General features: G+C 48.6%; 1 protein-coding gene across 17 annotated transcripts in view; it reads left to right on the plus strand.

Moving 5' to 3' along the window:
* Nucleotides 1-11,092, plus strand: part of LOC106833052 (uncharacterized) — an 80,782-nt gene extending 69,690 nt beyond the window's left edge. For 6 of the 17 annotated variants that reach the window (XM_070491118.1, XM_070491117.1, XM_070491111.1 and 3 more), the window contains 5 exons: nucleotides 3,484-3,618; nucleotides 4,052-4,121; nucleotides 8,189-8,309; nucleotides 9,165-9,309; nucleotides 10,632-11,092. In XM_070491118.1, coding sequence (XP_070347219.1) covers nucleotides 3,567-3,618; nucleotides 4,052-4,121; nucleotides 8,189-8,309; nucleotides 9,165-9,309; nucleotides 10,632-10,690 — 447 coding nt within the window. In that variant the 5' untranslated portion in view covers nucleotides 3,484-3,566 and the 3' untranslated portion in view covers nucleotides 10,691-11,092. Of the gene's footprint in view, nucleotides 1-2,142; nucleotides 2,344-3,483; nucleotides 3,619-4,051; nucleotides 4,122-4,141; nucleotides 6,644-8,188; nucleotides 8,310-9,164; nucleotides 9,310-10,631 lie in introns of those variants that run through there. The other 11 variants (XM_070491110.1, XM_070491112.1, XM_070491114.1 and 8 more) reach the window with 7 other exon arrangements.
* Nucleotides 11,093-17,378: the final 6,286 nt, after the last annotated feature.

A 17,378-nucleotide genomic window follows, 5' to 3' on the forward strand; every position in this document is an offset into this window, starting at 1 on the left:
GAAGGTCTCCCTCCGTGCTCCATCCCAGCAACCCCTGCCTTCCCCAGTCCGGCTCAGGTGCTTGCGGGGAAAACCTTCTGCCTGCAGGTCAGACCCACCCAGTCACTGACCTGGTTCTGACTCGGGCCATCCATTCATCCAACAACAGGACTGAGCACCAATGCCAGGGCTGGGTACATAGAGGTGAACGGAACGAGGCCCTTGCCCCCAGGAGCTCACAGTGTGATGGGGGAAGCGGGCCTGGAAAAGATCATAGCCACACATTTTGATATCTCTGAGGTGGATGTAGGGACAGGGTGCCAGAGGAGAACCAAGAAACTGCCCTGAGGCTGCAAGGGCCAGCTGTCCACCCGGTGGCGCGGTAACTATCTTTCATCCAGGAGTGACCCCGCGACTAGTTCTCACAAGGAATGGGGGGGAATGAGGTGTTCTGCTTCTGTCCAGGGATTTTAAGAAGCAGGTATGCCTCTTCTACTCCCCCTTACCCCTTCCATCAGCTGGATGCAGAAGACTCTGAGGCCCTGGGGGTTACAGAACCAAAAGATAAATCCCTAAATTCCATGGGAGGGAAAGCTGCTCGCTGACCAGAACACCCACGCTAGACTATCCTGGAATGAGAAATACACTCCGATTGGGTTAAGTCACTGAGATTTAGGAATGTATTTGTTATCTAGGATTATTCTAATGGACACAGATGTCTAATCCAACTGTGGCTTCAGGGAAGGACTCTGGGAAGAAGTAACACCCAGGTCACAGGTGCTAGCTGGATTTGGTTGCTAGCCAAGCGTGGTGCGGGGATGGTGGTGTGGAGACGAGGTGTGGGTGGAGGGAGATGGGGAAAGCTGGGAGGATATTTCAGGGAAAGAGAACAGAACAAATGAAGTATGGAGCGTATGTGCGTGTGTGTGTGTGTGACAAAAGGCAGTTTAGTGCAGCTGGAGTATAAAGAGTGGGGCTGAGGGCAGTAAATGAGTTTGCAGAAACTTGCAGAGGACCATGCAGGACCTTGTGTGTCAAAGAGTTTCAATGACTCCTGTAGACAATGGGAGAAGCCCAATGGAGTGGCCTAAAATGGGCAATACGCCAGATCTGTGATTTATAAAGATCACTTCTCTGGAAGTGTGATGAGTGGACTGGAGAATGTGAGACTAGAGATAGGGAGACCAGAGAGCAGTTAGGCAGTGACTGGTCCAAAGTCCAGAGGAGGACTGATGTTGGCTTGCCTGCCCTGTGGTGATAGAGGCAGAAAGACTGGGCGATTGGTGGGTTGGGGCAGAAGGAAGCACTAGAGATGGCACCTGTGTTTGTAAAGCCATCAATAACTTCTACTCATACTACCACTGGATAGGAAGGGAAAATTATGATTAACTTTTCTGTGATAGGCTAGCCCTCATTTTTCTTTTTTTTAAAGTTAACCCTCTATAGCACCGACTAGTTGCCAGACACTTTTCTAAGCCCTTAAAATATAATAACTCATTAATCTTAACAATAACTCCATGAGGAACAATGATTAGCCCCATTTTACAGGTGAGGAAACTGAGGCACAAAAGGTTAAGAGACTTGCCTAAGCTTACACAGCTAGTAAGTGACGGAGTCCGGATTTGGACCCAGGAAGTCTGGCTCCCAGTCCACACGCTTAGCCACTGTGCTGATTCCTGTTTTGTATGTAGTCCTGTGTCCCAGTTAGAGTCTTTCTCTGGACCCAAGGGCCCGTGTAAAGCTTCCTGGACACTGATGCCAGCCTGGACTGAACCTGAATATTTAGTGATCCCAGTCTGCACATTGAGGTCAGTAACTAGGAGCCGGTAACCAATTAAGTCTGGATTCAGACGCAAGTCTGTCTGACTCCAAAACCACATCCTTTCACCATTCTCGGTGAATTCTCCGGTATCTTCAGAGGTCTACACTCGATCCTCACGCCTCCAGGATCAACCCAGAGCATCCCCTACTCCTCCTCCGCAATGCAGAGTAAGACCAGGAACCCCAAGGCTGTCCTCCAGCCCAGGCTTCATTCTTGGGGACACCCTCGTTCTCCTGGTGTGAAGCAGGAAGGAAGCAGGGCGCAGACTGGCTATCCAGGGGAGCCCAGCTGGCCGAGCCGCCGCTCACAGACTTTGACTCATTTCGTTATTAATTCCTCAGGAACACAGAACAATCCTAACAAGACACAAAAATCAATGGGTGAGGAAAAGACAGAGCAACCTTCGGAGCAGAATGTGAGCGAGGAGAGTGGCTTTTAAAAGGCCTCCACAGACTATTTGCCGTGCAGCCTGTGAAGTGGACAATAAATGAGTTTCATACATTGATTCCTGTATTTTTTTCCAAGTTGGAAAGAGGAGAGAGGTAATATGTTAGGGTGAGAGGCCTGGTAGGCTAAGCAATGCCAAGATAATTATTGTTCAGTTAGAAGCCTAAGTGATTTTTTTACTTTTCAGAGGCCCAGAGAGCAACTGGGGGCTGAAACGGGTTTCCAAGTGATGGAGTGAGCAATAAATGTCAATTAGCAGTAAAGGCGTCAGTCTGGGGAGCAGGGTGGGGCGGGGGAAGCATCAGGAACCCGGAACACGGAACACAGCAGTGCCTGCCCTCCTGTCTCCTTTGTGCCGGGCAATGAGGAGATAGGCTGAACGACAGGGAGGGAGAGAGCCCTGCTGAGGGACGGGATGTGGCGGCAGAGGCCCTGGGCGCATGGCCTGTCTGTGGGAGGGCCTCATGGCAAGCCTGAGTCTAGGCTGCCAAGTTCAGTGCCAAGACACATGGCAGCCATTCCTGAGACCAGCCCCCCGTCTGGCAGAACAGGCTGGGCTGGGATCACCACCCTGACGTTCCTGCTGGGGGCCCAAGTAAGTCAAAGGGTTTACCAGGGGCTGGGCACCTTGGGGCCTTGGAGCAAGTTATAGAACCCAGAGAACTTACAGGGCCCCCCAGGCCCTTGTGACCTGCCTGCCACCCCCCACCTCGCTGGCCTCATTTCAGTTGTGCTTCCGTCTCTCACTGCGACACAGACGTGCTGCCTCCTTGCTGTGTCTCTAGCATGGCGGCACTCTCTGCTTAGAGTGTTCGCTGCATTTCCTTCGCCGCGATTGCTCCTCGCCAGAATGTTTCTATAGGTTGAAATCTTGCCTCCTTCACGTCTTCACTCAAACACACCTCCTCAGTGCAGCCTACCCCAATCACCCTATTCAAAATGAAAACTAACCCCCAGTCTACTTCTTCTTTTCTTCTATATCACCTACTAATATAGCACTCTCTAATAGCTATATAATTTGCTTATTTATTATATGTATGTTTACTGCTTGTCTTCTCTCCACTGGAACGTAAGCTCCATTAGGTCAGGGGTTGTCATCTGTTTTGTTCAGTGATGTATTCCCACCTTCTGGAAAAGTGCATGGCACATGAAAGGCAATGGATAAATGTTGGCTGAATGAATGAGTGAGATAGAACCGTCTTCAGAGTCGAACATTCCAACCTGCTTCTTCACAGGTGGAAGACTGAGACCCAGTGTGGAGGTGTGAGTCACCCAAGGCCAGTCAGCAAATGAGGGACCGAGCTGAGACCAGACCGCCATGTCTTTGAACCCAACGCAGTGTTCTTTCTACAGTTGGGTGGAGGGCAGAGGTAACCCTTGCGATTGACGGCTGGATGCCTGCCTACCTGTTGCAGGCCTTCTACTTCCGTCTTCACCTGCGTACCAGCCCGGCAACCTGTCAGATTCCCTTCTTCTCCTCACTGTCCTCTGGCTAATTGCTGTTGGCCTTCAGCCCTCAGCTTTCTTGTTACTGCCTCTGGAACATTCTCCCTGATGTTCAGGACTAGACCGTCCTCCTTGCTGCTCCCAAAGCTCCCGCATGTCCCCACCTTACACTCAGGAAACAGACCGGAATCACCTGATTCATGGCCCGTCTTCTCTGCTCCGATGCAGGGGTGCTACCTGAGGACAAACTGGGTCTGTCGAGTTCATTGCTGTTTCCCCAGGGTCTAGAATCGTGGAAGGCATTAAGAAGTGTTTGATGAATGAATACTGAAGTTATTTTGCCTCTCTGTGCCCTAGCTTCTTCATCAATACATGAGGGCCGACAGTATCTCCTCTGCAGGGCTGTCAAGAGGACTCTGCCTGGCATGTAAGATTTGTTCAGTTACCAGCCTCGCATCAGTCCTGTGAGGTGGGCTCTGCGTTCTTTCAGGTGATGGTCGGACAGGTGTGGCCACAGAGGGTCATGGGAGAGACACGAGAAAGCAAAGTTTACTATGCTTACAGGTCCTAGAGAGGGAGTCACCATGTGCCACTAAGGGTCACAAAACAGGTTTTGGTCAGGTGGCAGAAGACACGAGTGAGGGGAAAGCATTAGGCCGGAGCCTTTATTGGGGTTTCTGTGGCAAAGACGAGGTGGGGTAGAGGAAACAGTGTAGGATTGGCTAGTTTGAATCATTTCGGCAGGCTCTAAGCTGGAGGGGTGGTCCCTAGTTACTGATGCCTGGCCCTGGGATGTTGGGTGCAAGGGCCGGTGAAATAGAGGAGTGAAGGCCCTGGATTGGCTAGTTTGCATATCAAAGCCTTGCTCCCCGCTGAGTCCTCTGTTATCTCTAAGAATTGGCTGGTCCTGAGGAGCAGTCTCTCCCCAGGCAGGAAAGTTTTTTAAGAAGGACAAAACAAAATAAAACACAATACATCGATCTGACTGTCCCTGTTTTTAGTGGAGAATCGAAGTCCTCTAAAGGTTAAGTGATGTGTCCAAGGCCGTATAGTTGGTAGGTGTCAGGACTTGAACTCAGGTGCATCTGGTGCCCAAACATGAGCTCCTCCCAGCTCGCATCACTCCCAGCCGGTGAGGGGGGCTTGTTTGCTCCTCTGGCTTTAACGCTCTGCGCTGGCAATTTTCTGGTTAGTTTGGGGTCAAATGCTGGCCAAACTTAGGGAAAGTTTGTAGGCCTTAAATTAAAGATGTTGTGAGCTCTGGTGTTTCCCCCGACCCCACTCCATCCCCAAAAGCCTCTCGGACTTTCCTGCGTGTGTGCCTGGTCACCACCTGGATGAGAGCAGTGCCTTGGCCATGATTTCCCGCAGAGCCCTTGCATGTCCCTGGAAGTCCCGGGAGAGCTTCCTCTTTACCCCCACAGGTGCCCAGTCCCAGCCCTGGCAGCTGAGTGGGCCTCTGATGTTTACCCTCCTCAACCATTTAGTGCAGAGGCTTCAAGAGGACAGCAGCCTATATTTTCTCCTCCTGTCCGTTAAAATGGCGAGAAACATTGATGAATTTTTATTTCTTTTTTTTAAGATTGCCATTTTAACCCTTTCCAGTGGCACTAAGTATATGCACAGTGTTGGGTAATGATCACCAATATCTATTTCCAGAACTTTTTCATCATCCCCAAGGGAGACTCTGTACCCATTAAACAATAACTCCCCACTCACCCCTCTCTACCAGCCCCTGGTAACCACTATCCTCCTTTCTGTGTCTATGAATTTGCCTATTCTAGGTACCTCATGTAAGTGGAATCACAATGTTTATGCTTTTGTGGCTGGCTTCTTTGATTTAGCATGCTCTTTCCAAGGTTCATCCACATTGTACCGTGTGTCAGAATTTCATTTCTTTTTAGGGCTGAATAATATTCCATTGTATGGATATACCATATTTTGTTTTTCCATTCATACATTGATGGACACTTGGGCTTTTTCCACTTTTTGGCTATTGTGAATAATGCTGCTATGAACACAGGTGTACAAGTAGCTGTTTCAATCCTTGCTTTCGATGCTTTTGGGTATGCACCTAGGAGTGGAATTACTAGATCAAATGGCAACTCAGTGTTTAACTTTTTGAGGAACCACCAAACTATTTTCCACAGTGGCTGTGCTATTTTGCATTCCTACCAGCAAAACGTGAGGGTTCCAACTTCTCCACATCATCCCCAACCCTTGTTATTTTCCGTTTTATTGATGCTGGCCATCCTAATGGGTGTGAAGTAGTGTCTCTTTGTGGTTCTGATTTGCATTTCCCTAATGACTGATGATGATGAGCATCCTTTCACGTGCTTTTTGGCCATAGGTATGTCTTCTCTGGAGAAATGTTTGTTCAGACCGCAGCCTCCTGGTCCCTGGATGCAGGGTTGGGATAGAGGGAGTACCCTGCTCTCTGTCTTCACTTGCCTGGGGCAGCCGGGCCTGCGAAGACACTGGCTCAGAGGCTGGGATTTGGTGTTTTCAGGTCTGGAGCTGGAAGGGGCTACTAGGTGCTGTGGGGTCTTCAGGATGAACTAAGTCATGGTCCACAGAGGAGAGGAGAGGCTCTGATGCCAGAGTCTTTGTACAAAGGCAACATGTCCAGGGCCGGAATTGAGGTGGGGTGGGGGTGGTTGCAAGGGATGAGGTCAGAGAGCAGGCAGGTTAGTGATAAGTAAGGTCAGTTATGGTCCACACAGCCGTTATGGGCTGGCAGGGAACTGCTGTGTGCATGGGTGGGTAGTCTGCATCACTGGGAGAGGGCAAAGTGTCTGCCAACTCCGCCATCCTGCCCCCAGGCCAACCCTAGGCTTCATCCCCTCTGCGCTCCTGCCTCGTGTTTCCTGGAGACTGGGCCAGTCCAACAGCTCTGTTCTCACATCTCCACCCCACAATCCATACCAGGGTGCTGATGCCCCACAGTAGGTGGGTTCGTGTGTGCATGCATGTATATGTGACGCCCTGGAGTGGGAGGAACAGGGAGGAGTGTGGATCCGAGACAGGAGACAGGATTATTGGTGTTGATGTTCCACTTTCACTTGATAGAGTTGGTGTGTTTCTGAGCCCAGGCTCTGAGTTCTGCTTCTTCATGGCCCAGTGGAAAGAGCACTGGACAAAGAGTCAAGACATATGAGATTTCGTCTTGGGTCTCCCTCTAATTGAGTGAGAAGGGGAGGTAAAGGGAAAGGAGAGGCTCCCACACTTGAGCAGGAGAGGCTCTCTCTCTTTCCTCTAGGGGCGGGAAGAACAGGGGACCTGTGTCCCGTGTCTGTTCTGCAGAGCATCATGATAGCTACTGTACGCCTTGCCTACGCCCTCATGGGTTAGTCAGTCTGCCTTAAAGGTATCAACAAACGTCCTTTATTTAGGGATTTGTAAAGACAACAAACAGATTAGCTAGCCCATTGCATTTCATTTACTCAAGCAGTTAACCTAATCATAATTGTGCTTATATCAGCCACACACAATATGAGGCTCCACTTCAGAGAGATCCGTGTGCTACCTGCCAGCCCCCGGTCCCCAGGATGACATTGACCTCTTTAGACACAAGCAACTTAAGCACCATCCACTTCCCCTGTCGCCTGCCTTGTCCTGATTCTGCATATTCTGCTAAACCATTTCTGCTTCCCACGCCAGTTCACGACCTGCACAGCTCCACACTTGCTGTTTCCTTGTTTCAGAGCAGACACATCATTCGCCAAGGCTCTCAGGCAGTCCTGCTTCAAGGAATCAGAACTTAGCCTTCAAATTACTGAGTTTTTGCGGCTGTGTTTCTGGGTTTCTAGCTGTATCTGGTCCTGTGTGCTACTGCAGAGATGGATGTAGTAGGGAAGGGGTGGGGGTTTGCTCTTTTCCCATGTGAAGCGATAATGGCTGCTCAACATGCACTGTCAGCTCAGGGCTCACGGGGGCCCCAGAGCCAAGCCCAGCAGACCAAGAGCCAGCATCGACTGTGGTCAATGCAGGCCCACTTCATCTTACTGTTTTTCCAGGGTGACCCCCACTGCCCCAGGGCCTGGGTAGCCAAGTCAATCGGGTGGGACTGGACAGGCAGATACTCCAATTTGTCTCCCTGCTCTTAGACACTCAGACCAAGAGTGGGTGTTGGGTTGAGGGCCCTCAGACTTTAATCTAGCTCTGTCACTTTATCATTTTCTGTCATATTGTATTATTTTCTTTTATGTCATTCCATTTTATTTTACGGCCCTGGTTGTTTTTTGCAGCCTGCCTCCTGCCTGGCTCTCTGCAGTTATTCTTGATCACAGCTACTGTCCCAGGGAGGTCCCCTCTCCAGGGGAGTCTAGAAGAAAGGGGAGCACATGTCAGGGGCTGGGGAAGCCAGCAGAAACCTTCTTCATCTGTTAATGTATTATTAGAGTCCACGTAGCAATGTATATAAAGCAAGTCCCACGGTAGGAAAATTAGAATAAATTATTGCCTGCAATTTCCTGTCTGGTTCTTATTTTGTAGACTGGAGACTCAGAATGGGAATGGCCTGGTATTATTATGCCAACATCAGTATCGGAGGTCCCACAAATTCCTCACGAATCCTACAATGTCAGAGCCACACGGAGCCTTAGAGACCAGCCAGGTGAGCACCACGTAACATGGATGGGGCTCAGGGACCCAGAAAGGCCTGAGGCCACTCGGTGAAGAGGGCCATCCTCTGGGTGATGAGATTGGCTCAGCTTCAGCATACTGAGGCACGGATTTTAACAGATGTGAAAGATTGTTTTAAGGCAACCAAAGTCTGTTATTACTTCTTGAGAATCCCCGTCAGAGCAGCTGGCCTGCGTCCTCTCTCCACGCAGTTCCGTGTTGTGCATTTCCGGCCCAGTCTGGGGCTCTTTGTGTTCTTTGATTCCTTTGGCAGTGGAAGGCTGCTCCGAGCTGCTGAGAGCTGTGATGTGAACAGGGAGTGCCCAGGGCCTGGGCAAGCCAGTTACCCGGTGGGTCCCTCAGACTTGTCCTCTGATATACGGGAATGGTAATCCCTGACCTGCCTCTGTCACATGGTGACAGGTGGAGGCAAAAGGGCTCTGTGAATGGAAAGGCCTCATTTGCAAGAAGAAAGCCAGAGCCTGAGAGAGTTTAGTGCTGAAAGGAAAGTCTTCTAAGATGGCCAGCTCCCCTCTTGAAGCCGTCTGCCAAAGTCTCACCGTCCCCAGGGACGTCCCCAGGGTCCCCAGGGACCTCACCTTCTGAGCCCAGAGCCCACACTCCACCAGGAGAGAAGTCGTCCTTTACCACGCTGGCCAAGTGACTCTCATCTGCCTGAAACTGCGTGTTCTCCTGTGCCTGCACATTTTCTTCTTACTCCATCACCAGTGACTGCATCTATAGCCTTGTGTTAGTTATTTACTGGTGTGTAACAAATCACCCCAAAACTTAGTGTCTTAAAGCAACAGCAATCATTCTTTTCCCTCTCGTGATTTCTCTGGGACAGAAATTCTGGGGCAGCGTGGCTGGATGGTTCTGGCTCAGGATCCCTCATGTGGCTGTGGTCAGACGTCACCTGGGCTGCACCCACCTGAAGGCTCGACTGGGCCTGGAGCATCTGCCCTCAAGGTACTTCACTCACATGGCCGCAGGTTGGTGCCGGCCTCGGCAGGGCCTCAGTTCCTCTCCACGGGGCAGCATGAGTGTTCTCATATCATGGCAGTGGCTTCCCTCAGAGCTAAGAGCTGAGTCCAAGGAATCAGCTTCGAGGCCTCTTATGATCTAGCCTCATTTTCTCTGATTGTCCTAGTCACATGGGCCAGCCCTCAGGCAGGGCGGGAGGAGACTACCCCAGGGCAAGGACACCAGGAGGCAGGGATCCTTGGAAATTGGCTACTTTAGTCTCCCTTCTAGCTCCTGATGATTCATATTTCCCACATGAAAATACACTCACCCCTTTCCAAGGCCCCCAAAAGTCTCGTCACATTATAGCATGAACTTGAAATCTTGGGCCCTGTCATCTAACCAGGTCTGGGTTCAGATGAGGCTCCTTGGGTGAATTTCTCAAATACAGCTCCTCGTGTGCAGTTCCTGTGGATCTCCAGGCCTGTGAACTAAAGAAATATATTACCATCCGCCTACCTAATATACAATGATGGGAACGGCAAAGGATAGCCATTATAGGTCCTCTCATAACAATAAAAAAAAGGGAAAATGGGAGGAACACAGGGGTCCTTAGGAATTCTAAAATTCTGCTGGGCACATGGGCTGTTTCTGGATTAGAACTCAGCCCTCCTGCTTGGCGATGGTTCTCCATGGCTCTTGGCTCCACCCTCTGGGCTCAGAAGCGGAAGCCCTCTGAGCCATCCTTTCTTTTCCACAAGAGATGGTCATCGTTTGCAGCTAAGTCGTTTTCTCAGCCTGCTTTCTTATTTGGATATCCAAAGACCTATTTTCATTTTGTATGGCCTCTGCACCTTTTAGTCCAAACAAGCAGTGTTTCAGACAATGCAATCGTCTTAAAATCATTGTGAGTTTTCTATGAGTCTTATTGGAATTTGCACAATTAGATAAAAGTCACAACCACAAATATTAATGAGAAACCCCTTCCTACCTTGAATTTCTATAAGGCTATAAGGCTGCTGTGGGACACCATGCTTAACATTACCAGAAGCCCTATTGTTTATTGGTGGGGATCTATGAAGGACTTTTTTATTTGTTTGAATCATTGCCTTACATATTTCCAAGGTCTTAGTAAAGGACTTTATACTCACTTCCTCAGGTAGACCATATTTTCCTGACAGTACCCTAGATTTGATCTTTTCCTCGAGATAGTTTTGAAATTTTAGCATCATTTCCTGTCTGCAGAGTCTAGGAACAAGACACTTTTATTTTCAAACCTAGCAAGACCTGGCTCCTTTGTGCTCACTGGTTCTTTCTTTAACCTGTCTTCTCTTTTCACATTTTATTATAGGCAACCAGAAGAAGCCCGGGGGCACCTTTGACATTCTGCCTGGAAATCTCCTTTGCTAGATCATCCAATTCATTCAGCACGTTTTCCATTTTCCATTTTGCCACAGAAGGCAGTGTTGCTAAAATTTCCCTCACTGTATGTGATGGGCTGAATGCATGTGTTGACGCCCCACCATCAGGATGACTGTGTTTGGAGACAGGGCCTGTGCAGAGGGGATAAAGGTTAAATGAGGTCGTAAGGGTGGGGCCCTAATCTGTAAGGCTGGTGCCCTTATAAGCAGAGGAAGAGACACCAGAGCTCTCTCTCGTCCATTCGAGGACACAGTACGAAGGTGGCCATCTGCAAGCCAGGAGGAGAACTCTCACCAGGAGCTGATCTTGGACTGGCCTCTTGATCTTGGACTTCCCAGCCTCCAGAATTGTGAGAAATAAATTTCTGTTGCTTAAGCCTCCCAGTCTGTGGTGTTTTGTTGTGGCAGCCGGAGCAGACTAACACAGTATACAACAAAGATCCCTTTCCTCCACCTTCCAGTATCATCTTCCTTACTTTCCTTTAAGCCTTCGGGGACAACCTCCTTGAGGACCATCAGATTCCACAGTTTCTTCAAGACGCTTCTAACTTCTGCCCTCAAAGCCACTGCTCCATTTTTAGTTTTTTTTGTTACAGCATCACTGCCCTTCCAGGTACCAAAATCTATTAGTTATCTACTGCTGCTAATATAGATCAAATACTCCAAAACTTACTGGCTAAAGCAATAATAGCCACTTATTATCTCCCGCAGTTTCTGTGGGTTGGGAATGCAGGTCAGCTTGGCTGAGGGCTTCTGGCTCAGAGTCTCCCATGAGGCTGCTGTCAGACCATGTCTGGGTCCTCTGCTTGACTCCGTTTCTGGGACCAGGACTAAGAAGACTTGACCAGCTAGGGTCTGGAGCAGTCAGGGCCCCTCAGGCATCTTTCTCTATTGGTCTCTCTGCTTCATTTCTCCAGCATGGCACCTTCAGGGTAGCCAGACTTTTTATATGTTAGCAAGAAGGGCTCCCAAGGTATGTGTTCCAAGAGAGAGCCTGGCAGAAGCTGTATGCTTTTTATGACCGAATCTTGGAAGTCACATAGCATCATGTCTGCCACACTAGGTGAGAGTAGTCACGAGCCCAGACCAGATTCCACGGGAGGCAACAGAGACCCCACCTCTTGGTGGGAGGGGTGAAACTCACATTGTAGCAAGAGCATGTGGGAGAGTGATATACTTACATACATATATATTGATGTGGTCATTTTTGGAAAATGTAATCTGACATAAGCACCCAGCACACAGTGGGTCTTTCATGGATGTTTGTTGCTCATTTAGTTAGTTTATTGACCTTGTGGCTTAGTAATCATAATCATAATAATATGGTAATGATAATAAAAGTAATGATAATAAATAAATAAAAAGATAAAAAAGTAATGATAATAAAGCTACAATAACAACTAATTAAGTATTTATTACTCTGTGAGGGACATCTTTTAAAATTTCCTTTTTGATTGAAGTGTAACTTTTATTCAGTAAAGTCCACAAAGCTTGAGAGTACAGCTCAATGAATTTTTTTTTTTTTAAAGATTTTATTTTTTTCCTTTTTTCCCCAAAGCCCCCCGGTACATAGTTGTATATTCTTCGTTGTGGGTCCTTCTAGTTGTGGCATGTGGGACGCTGCCTCAGCGTGGCCTGATGAGCAGTGCCATGTCCGCGCCCAGGATTCGAACCAATGAAACACTGGGCCGCCTGCAGCCAAGTGCGCGAACTTAAGCACTCGGCCACGGGGTCAGCCCCTCAATGAATTTTTATATACGTTTGCAGACATGCACCCAAACCTAGAACTAGGTGTAGAAAGTGTCCACACACCGTGAGGCTCCCTTAACCCTTCACGGTGAATGCGCCTCCCCCTCCTGTAAGCATGTTCGGGTTCCTGTCACCAGGGATTAGTTTAGCCCGTTCTTGAACTTCACATAAGCGAATCGTAGCATCTGTACTCTTTTTGTCTAGCTTCTCTGCTATGCAAAGCCCTTTTATATGCATTATCTCAATTCTCACAACAATCTTGCGAGATAAAGAAGAATTCGCGTGCTAGTTATATGCTGGCCAAGTGTGTTTTGTTTAGCCTGTACGATGTTTTAAAATGTTTTGTTTGACTACTTGCAGCTTTAGAAGTTGAATGCGGTCCCTTGCTATTTTATACCCTGGAGAAGTCATTTATATTCCTTGCCTGGCACCTGTAGGCACTGAGTTTGCAAACTCTAAGGGGAGCATTTTTATTGTCTCCAGTCCCTGAGAAAACAGGTTCACCAATGGTTTAAAAACATCTGTATAAAACCTCACATCAAGCTGGTGGCAGCAGTGGGATCTGACCACAGGCCTGTCTTCCTCCAGCACCCGCATGTTAGGATCAGAGAAGACAAGTTTGTCCTCAAATTCTATTGTTTTTAACTCTGAAATGCCCTTGTCTGCAGCCTCACTACCTCTGCCTTAGCCCACAGGCAGGGCTGGTCTTGGTCCCAGCCTCCTCCCGGCCCTGGCCAGCTCTGATGCTCGCCAAAATGATCCCTGAACTCCCATCTGGTCATCCCAGTCTCAAACACATCCCGTGTTTCTTTCTTCCATGTGCTTGCTTGCGCTGGTTCTTCCTGCCTGAAGTGCCCACCCTTACTTGGCCACCCTTAAGGCTCAGCCAAAGATGCTACTTTCTCCTTGTTGCTCGCACCTTCCCTGGCTTCTCTTCCTTCTCAGTACACCAACTCAGTGTTAAAAATTTGCAATGTAATTAATTACCAAATAGTCGGTCAGATTGACCCACAGTGACTTTTAGGAATATGACCAAAATATTAGTCCCATAAAAGGTTAAAAAAGGAAGCTAATTTCATTCATTTGATCTCTGCTAAATGCATCACTAACTTTTTATTGATTCTTAAGAAAGAGAGATGAGAGGACTCTGTGCTACCCCCACTGGGTGCCAAATGAACAAGCAGTCGGAAGTTTATTGCTTCCAGACATCCCACTTGCTTTCCAGATACCCCGTTGCGTTTCAATTCTACCGCATCAATGCTTGCTGAGCAGCCCTGGGCTCGACCATACAGGCTGGGTGTCTGGGAGGAATAAAAAGGAGGCTGCAGCCCTGGGCTGGAGGAGTTTGGGACCTAGTTGAGGGTGTATGTGGAGACAGTGGCAGGTGAAGTGGCAGCTGGTTGTAGGGGGCCCTGTGTATATTACTGGTGTTCGGGGTTCTGGATCCCAGCCCTATCTCTTCTCTTTGTGGGATCTTGGGCTGGTTATTGACTTCTTAGGCGTCAGTTTCCTTATCTGAAAAATGTTTACATCATGTAACTTTACGAGTTTTTGGACCTGGGGCAAATATAATTGCCCTTGATGGGATTTTGCTTTTCTTCCATGTTTTAAAAATGGGCTCAGAAGTTTCAGATGCAAAATTATATTTTATTAGAGCAGTATCCAGACAACAAAATAATGGAAGCTATCTTTTATGGGACATTTGCCATGTGCCAGCCCTGTGCTAGGTAGGCCTATCACACACGTTGCCTTCTTTATTCTCACCGCCACCACTGCTGACTCCCCTGGACAGATGAGGGGAGTAAAGCTCAGAGAGGTGAAGTGATCTGCTTGATGTCACATGGTTGGTGAGTTACTGAAATCTGCAAATAATTGGTAAAATAAAGGGCTTCCTGTCTAGTTCATTTTTCTGCTCAGCATCTTCCCCCCCCCATTTCTTCACCTGTTGACAAATCTGGCCTATTGGGCTAAAGGCAAAATCACTCATAGCATGCCATGCCACTGTCCTCAGGATTGGTCCAGGAGTGTTCATATGGTCTGGGCTGGGCGACCCAGAGTCCTTCCCTGGGATTTTCCAAATTGGAGCCTGAGAGAGAGTTCTCTTCTGTCTTGGATCACAGCTTTAGAAAGGTTGGGGGTTGTAGCTGGCCATGTTCCCCCTCATAACTTGGAGGAAAAGAGCAGAGGTGGGGAGAGTAGAGAGAGCGTGAGAGCTGATGGCCCCTGGGCCCCTGGTCCAGCTCCTGTGCTGGACCCTGTCATGTGCTGCCCCCGTTCTCTTTAGGGATTGTGTTAGTCAGCTCTCACTGCCACAACAAAACACCATAGCCTGGGTGGCTTACACAACAGAAATTTATTTTCTCACAGTTCTAGAGACTGGAAAGTCCAAGGTCAAGCTGCCAGCATGCTCGCATTCTGGTGAGGCCTCTCCTTGGCTTGCAGACGGCTGCCTTCTCGCTGTGTCCTCATGCGGTGGAGAGAGAGAGCTTGGTGTCTCTTCCTCTTCTTATTAGGGCATTAGTCCTACTGGACTAAGGCCCCACTCTTCTGACCTCATTCAGTCTTTATCCCCTCCTCATAGGCCCCATTCCAAATACAGCCACACTGGGGGTTAGGGCTTCAATACATGAAGGGGGTGGGGATACACACTTTAAGTCCGTAGCAGGAATGAAGGACTATTTACCTCAAGCTGCTGGGAGCTGCTGGCAGAAGGCCCTGAGCTGCCCGGCTCCTCCAGCGAACGCCTCAGCTGAAGACAGCTGCCCTGCTGGTTGTCAGTGCCTGGCCTCCTAGTCTCAACTCAGAACAATGATAAACATTTAGGAATAAAGGCTTGGCACCCTCGCCCCAGCACGGAGGGCTCATCCCAGCTTCAGAACTCCCCCAGCCCATGCTGCAGGATTGCATCTCAAGACCCCCCTACACCCAGTCCTGCTCCCTTGCCTTCCCTTCCACAGCTCTCCCTAACAAACTTCCTCCATGCTAATACCTACCTAAGAGTCCGCCTCCTGGGGAACCCAGCCCGCAGCAGCCCTTCTGGTTCCTGAACGTGCCTGCTTCTTCATCTTCTACTTCAACTCTGTGAACTACTCCAGTAACGTGTCCTTAGTTTTTGCTTAAAGCTCTATACAATCAGAGCTTTAAATCGGTGATAAACATCACCCCAAAACCCACCATCAGTGATCTCAGTTGCCTGAAGCACTGACGTGGGTGATTCCTAGAGGGATGGACAGAAGCCACTGCAAACTTCTGCCTGCACCTGCTGAAGCTCACCTGCCTGCCACTGTCTGAGGAGCAGTAATGGCTTCTGTTTCTCTTCCTCCTTCCAGATCTCACGAGAATGCCTCTTACTGGTGGAATCAAAACCATCAAAACTGCTGGCAAGGGAATCTGGGAAATGTAGTCTTGGTTTCCAGCTCCTGGTGATACAGGAAGAGCTCAGAAGGGCTGGCATAGCACTGAGTGCTAACAGTCAACATCCAGCACAAAATGCACTTGGAAATTCCTGAAAACATACAAACAAAAAAGCCCTGTGAGGAGTTAAGGAGCTAATACTTGTGAATTTTCTATGACAAGGAAAATGTGCCCTGCAAACACAAGATGCCCTATAGCTGGAGAGGGTTCGGAATCACGGACAGGATGGTTCAGTGAGTCAATTTATTCTTTCTTAAAAAAATCCAGATAATTGACTAAATTTATTTTTTGCTTTAATTTTATGATTAATTCTTTCAAAACTCATTTTGAGTGAGTGAATGTATTTATGTGCGTTTATCCACCAGTACCTGCATGCTGTGTGATGGATTTGTGTACACTTTCATGTTTTCTCTGTCTGTGTATGCGAGTTCATGAATGAGGAAGGCTGTGTGTGTGTTTGTCCGTGTGCATCTTGTATGTTGGAGTGTCTCTACACCACTGCATGTATTTGTGAATCTCTGTTCATGTCTGTGAGTCTCTCTGCGTTTTAGTAAGGGTGTGGGAACTAGCCTTTCTCAGCACGTTGGATAAGCACCACCATTGAGCTTCTTTTCTCTCCTTTCTCTTGGCCACACTATCTGCTTTCTCCACCCTGGAGTGGCTCTTTGGCACCAGGGAGCAAAGCGTCACAATTTGTCATTATAGAGAGAAATCGAAGAAGCTGGACTACAGAGAGGGTCTTTGACTGAGCTTGGTAGAGCTTTCCAAAGAGGGAGCTCTTATAGCACAGTTGTGTCACTAAAGGGAGGTGGAGCTGGGCTCGGTGTCAGTGTGTGTGTGTGTGTGTGTGTGTGTGTGAGTAAACCTGGGCTCAGGCTGGGGCACGTGCTAATGCAATCTATTCCTGCAGCGCCTTCAGAATCCAGACCAGATCCCTCAGCTCCCTCCTGATTCCTTTTGCTCTCTCTCCCACTTCAGTTCTATATCCCAAACATCTCTCTTTGTGTCTAGAATGATCTCCCCACCCCACGGCCTTGGCCTGGTGGCATCTCTCTAGGACGGCAGCAGCCTCTTCAGCATCACCTCCTACCTTCAAATCTATTCTTTCACTTTGAGAAAATTCATATTTTCTGCATATAAACTGAAACCCTATTTTATTTTTCCATTCCTCATTGGGTGTAGAAATTAGTCCAGAAGTCAAGTGATTTCCACAAGGAACCCCGTTTTTGCATTACTGCATTGAGCAGAAACTTGCCATTCCTGTCTTAGAATTAGATAAGCCGCTAATTGAGGAGGGGCATGTCAACCTGAGTTGAGTCTTGACATGGTGATTAGAGCCCTAATTACAAGGAGGAGAGGCATCAAGACTCCTAATCTGGTCTTATCCCTGTCACACTCCTGGGTGCAGTTGCCTTGGGGAAGGCGCTGAACATTCTGGGCTGCAAGATGGCTCTTCAGACCTGGGGCTGAACCACGCCTGTGGGAGGACAGGTCTCCCCATGAGAGATTTTTTC

The sequence above is a fragment of the Equus asinus genome, chromosome 20, assembly GCF_041296235.1.
Source record: "Equus asinus isolate D_3611 breed Donkey chromosome 20, EquAss-T2T_v2, whole genome shotgun sequence".
NCBI lineage: Eukaryota > Metazoa > Chordata > Mammalia > Perissodactyla > Equidae > Equus > Equus asinus.